Below are 8,310 nucleotides of genomic sequence, written 5' to 3' on the forward strand. Positions count from 1 at the left end.
AGTATAATCTTATCCATTAGACAGACTCAAACTTTTTAAAAATTAAACTACTTTCAAAAAAATAGAATTGTTTTTATTATTGTTGCAGAGATATATGTTACCGTTAAATTGCTCTAGAAGCTATTATTAATATTCCCAAAGTTATCTTCTTACTAATTATCTTCAGATGACATTGGTCAAATTAAGTAAGTTAATATAAATGTTTCTGAGCAGTTTTTAACCTCTTTGAGTTGTTACTGTTTATACCTATTCTTTTTAATGCACAACTTACAATTATTTATGGGCTGAAATGAAATTGGAGGTGATTGAAAAATTACTCCACCAGCTGTGATTTCCAAAAGCATATGATAGGTAGAGTTGAGGTTGGATGTTGACACAGGTATACGACAGTCACAACATTGAACAATACCGCAGATGCACTGAACAGTCGTAAAATTGCTTTTTGGTGGGGGTAGAGATAAATCATCTAATATTTCCGATCTATAATAGAAAAATGAGAGCAAAGAGTTAATAAAAATTTGTAATTTTTGAAAGTGTTTAAAAGAACTCCAGTTCATATACATTGTGTTTCACATTATTCTTCATTCACACTATGTTTCATACAATCATGCTGATTCATTCTACTTTAGAAAGTTAATCAACGTTGAACTATGCGAGCCAATGCCCTGTCTTTCCAGAATCCTGCTGGATCTTTCCCATTTCTTTTACTCACCCCTCCCTCCTTCTATCAGATTGTGAAACCCTATGACTGCTGCCCTGCCTATTGTCACCTCTCTGTACTTACTCTCCCAACCTTAGATCCTCATACACCTTATATTCCTTATCTTTCTATTTCTAAAATAATAGAATTTATACAGTACATATCCTTATGCAATGGAGTTAGTACACTCAGCATAATGCTCTCCAGCCCCTCCCAAGTTACATAGTAACTCAAAACCTACTACACAACTATTAACAACCAAAACAGAAAGCTACTAGTACATCAACAGGCATATAGACCAATGGAACAGAATAGAGAACCTAGACATTAATCTAATTATCTATGGCCAATTGATATTAGTCAAGGAAACAAAACATATCAAATACTGAAATGGCAGCCTCTTCAATAAATTGTGTGGGCAAAACTGGGCTACTACCAGCAGAAAGCTGAAGCAGGATGCACACCTCTCACCATATGCAAAAATAAAATCAAGTTTGGTAAGAGAGCTAGGAGTAAAGCCCAAATCCATACAGGTCACTAAAGATGAGGTAGAGGTAACTTAGAAGGCCTAGCCCAAAATATAAAAAGGCTGAAAAATATAGCCAAAAGGAAACAAGCAGGAAAGGTAAAAATGATGAATGAGACCTTCTAAAGATTAAATCCGTGTGTTCATCAAGATCTTTTCCTAACAGGATGAAAAGAAAAAGGCATTTGGCAATTCCATGTCAGACAAAGGCATCATAACAGATGTTTAAAGACTACTACTACTACTGGGCCTCCAGAAGAAAAACACTAATAAAAAACTTAAAAATTGGGCAAAATATATGTAAAGACCTTTCAGAGAAGAAAACATCCAGATGGACAACAGACACATAAAGAAATGCTCAAGATGACTGGCAATAAGAGAGATGGAAATCTAACCACAATGAGATACCAGCTCACCCATGTAGCAGTGTCAAAGTGTAACAGAATAGCAAGCAATAAATGTTGGAGAGGATGTAGAGAAATAGGAACCCTCACACATTTTTGGTGGGATCGTAATATGGTAAATCCACTCTGGAAAGCCATTAGGCACTTCCTAAAAAAAACTGAACATAAAAATTCCATATGACCACTACTTGGAGTACACCTCAAGAAAATTAGGACTGAAACATAAATGGAGATTTATACACCAATATTCATGTTATTCATTATCACAAGAATCGGATGTCCAAATGTCCAAACACAATTGAATATATTGAGAAACTGTGGTACATTCTTACAATGGAACACTGTATAGCACTAAAGAGCAATGATATAAAAAATTATTACATAATTTGTCCTATCTTCTTTAGTGGTATACTCATGTACAAGTTCAAATTTAAGCTGAAGAAAATGGAAATGTGTCTATGAGAACAAAAATTTAATCTTGAATCTACCTAAATGTAATTAAAAAAATTTAAGAATAGATATTGAACATTAAAGATCAAAAAAGCATACACATTGTGGGATGAAATCAAGGACATCATCCATGAAGAAAGTCAAATGTCCTTAGAAAGACAGGAAAGAAAATATCAAAATAGATGCCTGAAGACTTTGAAAATTGCACTAGAATGGATAGAGGCCAACACTACGGGAAGTAATGCAGAAGTAACAGATATGAACAGATGATGACAGGAGCAGGAGAAGGGAGCAGAAATGTAGCACTGGAAGACAAAATAAAGTATAATGAATTGTGCAAAGAGCTGGAGTTAGAAAACCAAAATAGAAGAACTTGCTCAGCATTTCTCAAATTAGAAAAACTAATTCAAGCTTTTAGTTGCAATATTGAAAGATTATTGTTGTTGTTGTTTTTATTGTTGCTGATTGCCATTGAGTCAAGCATGACTCATAGTGACCCTATGAACAAAAGACCTGAAGCCTTTCTATAACTATCATCATTTTTCAAAGTTCATAAAGTTTTCAGAAGCATGTTGATGCCACTTCTGCTTCCAAACCTATCTTAACCTGGGAGCTCCACAAAACACTGTCCACCAAGAGTAATTGTTCTGGAATTTAACATTCCAATGGCACAAGGTTCAGCGTCACAGCAACCCCGGGTTACCTCAGTACAGCAAATTGGCAGAAGACTGCTGTACCACTTAGAAGCTTGTTCCTCCAAAATACAGCAATCAACTTTTAAATATAAAGACCCTCCATGATATCTTGTTGACTCTAAAAAAGAGGCTTAAAAATACATATAATATGCTGTTGTTGTTGTTATGTGCCATTGAGTCACCTGGGACCCATAGTGACACTATGTACAGCAGCTCTGAACCCTTTCTTGTCCAGAGCCAGAAACACTAATTCTGAAACACCAAACCTCATTGCCCCAGTTACTGTATCAATCCAGCTCATCCAGGTCTTCCTTTTCTGCACTGTCCCTCCACCCTTACAGGATGATTTCCTTATTCAAGGACAAGTCTTGACTGACAACATGCCCACAAGATGTGAGATAGAGCTTCAGAATTCTAGTCTCCAAGGAGAGAATTGTCTTCACCCTATCCAAGAAACACAGATTTGTTTTCCTGGCAGTTCATGGTATGTTCAGGACTCTTCTCCAGCACCACAACCTGAAGGCATTGATTCTTCTTCTATCATCCTTAGTCATTGTCCAGCTCTCTGAAGCATAACAAGCAATTGAGAAGACCATGGCCTTTTTAGGTGCACCTTTGTTTCTGGGAGTACCTCAAGGGCAGAGATCACAATTTTCAATCTCCATAGGAGGAGTTTATAGCACACTATCCCTCACATAGTGGATCTCAACTAGAGAATTAAAGAAGATAAGTTCCATAATCCAGAAACAACAAGAAAAAAATCACAAAAAAAGAAAAAAAATCACTTTGTAGCATTAAAATGCATATAGAAAAGACATGAATAATCATGAAATTATTAGAAAAACTGAACGACATATTAAAACCACAACCTAACCACTTGTCTTGGAGTCTATTCTGATTCATGATGCCCCATGTATTACAGAGAAGAACTCTACCTCACAGGATTTTCAAGGCTATGGCCTTTTAGAAGCAAATCATCAGACGTATCTTTGAATACAAGTCTACATGAGGTAGAACCACCAACCTTTCAGTTAGTAGAAGAACACTTAACCATTTATATCACTCAGGGACTCTAGTAAATGGTATACTAGCTTTTTGAATTATAAATTTCTGATATTTGAAATGTCTGCCTGGAAAATGCGTGGTAAATAAATCAAAGAAAAAAGAAATAGTTTTCTTTTCTACACAATTCCTAGAGCTCCTTTCCTGAATTCACAGATCAGAACAAAAGCATATCCATGTCTGGAATGTTCTCCTACCTGAATTAATAGGAGGAGGTAAGAAAGAATCTAATGACGGACAATATTAATACAAAAGTAATCTACAAACTGCTCCCTAGAGATGTACATAGAAATAGAAGAAAATGTAGGGATGGAGAAACAACCTATAACTCACTTTTGTATGTGGAAGTTCTTACATTGCAAAATTTAAAAAAATAAATTTTGTATACTATAAATAGCAAAATTAATTTATTTTATACTTACATAACATATAATGCATGAACCTTAAGGTCATCAGTCTTGAAAAAATTAACTAACCCAATGTAACAGATGAATAATTCCAAGTCCTTTTTCATCCAGTACTGTATTTTCCATTTTATACCTGAATTAAAAATAAACTACATTATATCTGATAAAAACATTAAATAACTCAGTGAGAGAGAAGAGCGAAATTGAATTTGCCAATATTCTTATACCACTTCCACTGGTCATTTTGATAAAATGAGAATATCTCTAGCTGGTAGCATAAATTTTTTCAACTCATTTAGTCCCATAGGCCCACAGTTTCTTTTTTTATAAAGTTTAAAAAAAAGAAATGTATTACTAGCTCATAAACTGTTTGGGAGTTTGTTGGTTTTGGTTTTTGTTTGCTTGTATATTTTATCTTGAATCTCTTATGTAGGACCAAAGAATTTCAGTTCATTCTCACTTCCAAAGAATAAAAAGAACACTATATACCAAAGTACAAGCACTTTTGAAAGGATCTTTCTGTCTGCTTTAGTAGCAAAGGCACAGTGACTCACATTTGAACTATGACACATATCTCAAAATCTTAGCACTATAATATTCTTGTGTATTGTTGAGTCAGAACTGACACAGAGCTGATGCCCCGGAGGTTTTTCAGAGGCAGTTAATTGCTTAGGAGAATGCCCATCTTTCTCGCACAGGGTGGCTGGTGGCCTCCAACTAACTGTCTTCAGATTGTAGCACAGCTTCTTTCCACTAGGCCACCAGAGCTCCCATATAATATGATAGATGTGAAATACAAATGACGAGGGAGTTCAATTTCCTATTTCATTAAAAAGTGAAAAACTGAGCTAAAATTTGACTGAAAAGCAAAATTGATGATGATGATGATGATGATGATGATGATGAAGGTATTGCTGGTTTGTCATTCAAAACACAAGTAGGATAAAAACAGACTGAGTATCATGTTAATGTCCTATAAAGCAAACTATACTTGGCATAGTAATAAACTTAAATCCTCATAAACCTTTAACTAACCAAGTAATTTTAGCTATAAAACTTAAATTCACTTATAAGTTTACCTAGTAGTCTTAAATTATACCTGAAATTAAAACCTGTTGCATCAAGTTCACACATTCCCACTCTATCCTTCATAACTAAAGAAAAAGTTAACATATCAAAGCCCAGTCCAAGGGCTTCAACTTCTCAAGTTCATTCTTAGGATACTGAACAATTAATAAATTGTAAAATTCCTTTATACTTTAAAATAATACTTCATTTACAGTCCGATAAAATAGCTATAAATTCAAAAAGAGACACAATATTAAAATTGTTAACTGGTTTTGAAATCTGAATTTATCCTATTTGTGTTTTATTTTTATTCCTAACTGCTTGCAGCATACTGATCTGTTTCTTTTTATCTAATCAGTGATGCTCAGTTTGGAGTGATGTAGCCTTCCAGGGTAGGGAACACCCGACAATATCTGGGATACGTTTTGATTGTCACAACTGGGAGAAATACTACCAGTACCCAGTGGGTAGAGGCCAAGACTAGTGTTAAAACATCCTAAAATATTCAGGACGGTTCCTCATAACCAAGAATTAACAGGTCCAAAATGACACTGCTGCTGAAGGTGATAAACCTCTATTAACCCTACTGAGCATGCTATACTTAGGGAGTCTTGTTTCTTTATATTCCTAAACTGACTCTGCCCTATTTAACTTCTCCAGTGATACTGGATATGATTTTGCTTAGATTTCCAGATGTAACATTTCTGATTACACTAACTACATACAGCATGCATTGTATTTTACAAAATTTAATTTTTGATATGATCAGATGATTGACCCTACTTTAATTGTCAATACAAAATGATGATATATGTTAAGATATGCATCCTTAACAAACTACTTCATTCACATAGTTTTTGAAAGATCACAACACTATGTGTTTGAAAATAATAATTAGTGTTTGGAACATTAAGTACTTACCTCTTTCTCTAAAAGGCAAAAAACTTACTACTGAAAAAAAAGTCTCCTCAACTGCCTGTTCAGAGCAGTTTTTATGTTTCTCACTCCAAAAACAACAATGGGAAATTGTTTGGGAAGATAAATTAGAAAAGTAGGTAGCACTGGAATTAACAGTAGCTTCAACAACTGGTTTGTAATGTCCATTTAAACTTGAGGTGTTCTCTGACATTCTTTCAGAAGATGAGAGTAAGTAATAGCTTGTGTTTGGTAGCATGCAAGACGTCTTCAATCTCCAGAAAAGAATTGGATATGGCAAATTAAGTGCAGTTACTGCATAAATTAACTCTGTTAAAATAATTTGGAAAACATGGAAATTAGTTAATCATTTTGAATAAAATGGGGAAATATCTGATGAAGTTAAATGCAGTTATTACATAAATAAACTGTTAACACCTTAAAAAGACGTAGAGACCAAAATCATTTTGGTGAAGGTATAAATGAGAATTATATTATTTTAATTATAGTCAATTCCAATTTGTAGCTGACAGTCCAGCAGTTTTTCAGAAGTTATAAATCACATAGATGAAAACTGCCCATGTCTCAACCCTGACCACATGGAGGATTCAAACATCCAGAGAGGCTCTAGCGTCACAATCCCTATGAACTGTGACCAGGGCTTTCAAATTGTACTTGGTAGTGATAGCTCACTTTCTAAGTGTTCAAATGATGCCTAAAGGATAGCTCTGGGCTTCCACTTTACAAGGTGGTGTTATACTTTAAAGAATACATTTATTTTATAGGAATAAATTCACTTTCTGATATCCCTTTCTAGAAATTATCACTTCGTTTTCCACATCAATTTAATATATTTTACATAACAATGACAATAAATTATGGTTAAATATTTTCATTTTTGAAAACAGAATTATTTTGATGAGTGAGGTGGTAAAGGACATGAGAAATATACAATGTGGAAAACAATGTATATGAACTTTGTAAATGAACCAGTATGTTGTTGTTGTTGTTATTGCTGCTGTTATGTGCCCTCCAGTTGCTTATGACTCATTGGGACCTTACATACAGTAACCCGAAACCCTGCTCTATCCCTTACCAATCTTATTATCTCTGACACACCTATCCCTATTATCCCAGTGACAGAATCAATCCATTTCATCGAGGGTCTTCCTCCCCTGAGTTTTCCCTCTACCATCCCAAGCTTGACGTCTCTCTCCAAAGACTGATCCCGCCTTGCAACATGTCCAAAGAATACCAGATGGAGCTTCAGAATCCTTGCCTCCAAAGAGCAGCCTTTCTTCACCCTCTTTAGGACAAACTTGTTCTCCTAATAGTCCATGGTATATTCAGTACTCTTCTCCAGCACCAAAGCTCAAAGGCATCAACTCTCCTTCTATTATCCCTAGTCATTTTCCAGCTCTCTGATGCATGGCAAGTAATTGCAAGGACCATGTCCTTTATCGGGTGCACTTTTGTCTTCAGACTGACATCGTTGCTCCTCAGTAATCCTTGATGAGATATCTGACAGCAGATTTTCCCAATGCAATTCATCTTTTCATTTCCTTTCTGCTGATACCAAGAGTGTTGATTGTGGAGCCAAGTAAATTGAAGCTGTAAACAAAATCAATCACTTTGACATCCATCATGATGCTGCCAGTCAGCCCAGTGGTGAGAATCTTTGTTTTCTTGATCTTGAGCTTCAATTCATATGCAGTCCTTGACCCTCCACAACAAATACTTTAGGTCCTCTTCAGTTTTATCAAACAGGGTTGTGTCATCTGCATAACACAGATTGTTGATGAGTCTACCACCATCCCTGATGCCACACTTCTCTTCATAGAGCCCAGCCTCCTGGTTAATCTGTCAGCATATAGGTTGAAAAGGTATGGAGATAGGACACATTCCTGGCATATACTCTTCCCAATTTTGAACAATGCAGTGTTCCCTTGCTCTGTTCTGAAGACTGCCTCCTGTTCCAAGTGTAGGTTTTACATTAGCAGATCAAGTAGTCTGGGATTCCCATTCTTCTCAGAATCAGCCACAATTTGTTGTGATCCACAGTCAATTGCCTTAGCATAGTCAA

The 8,310-nt window shown here is 35.4% G+C and overlaps 1 protein-coding gene across 1 annotated transcript in view; it reads right to left on the bottom strand.

Annotated features, from left to right (window-relative positions):
* LOC102850764 (leptin receptor-like) overlaps nt 1-8,310 on the bottom strand; it is a 67,819-nt gene that overhangs the window by 37,402 nt on the left and 22,107 nt on the right. Inside the window, exons 3-5 of the mRNA XM_006879837.1 lie at nt 6,234-6,557; nt 4,260-4,377; nt 272-480 (exon numbers count right to left, since the gene is read on the bottom strand). Coding sequence (XP_006879899.1) covers nt 272-480; nt 4,260-4,377; nt 6,234-6,557 — 651 coding nt within the window. The remainder of the gene's footprint in view (nt 1-271; nt 481-4,259; nt 4,378-6,233; nt 6,558-8,310) is intronic.

Source organism: Elephantulus edwardii, unplaced genomic scaffold (assembly GCF_000299155.1).
Source record: "Elephantulus edwardii isolate Elephantulus edwardi_28Jun2011 unplaced genomic scaffold, EleEdw1.0 scaffold00005, whole genome shotgun sequence".
Classification (NCBI taxonomy): Eukaryota; Metazoa; Chordata; class Mammalia; order Macroscelidea; family Macroscelididae; genus Elephantulus; species Elephantulus edwardii.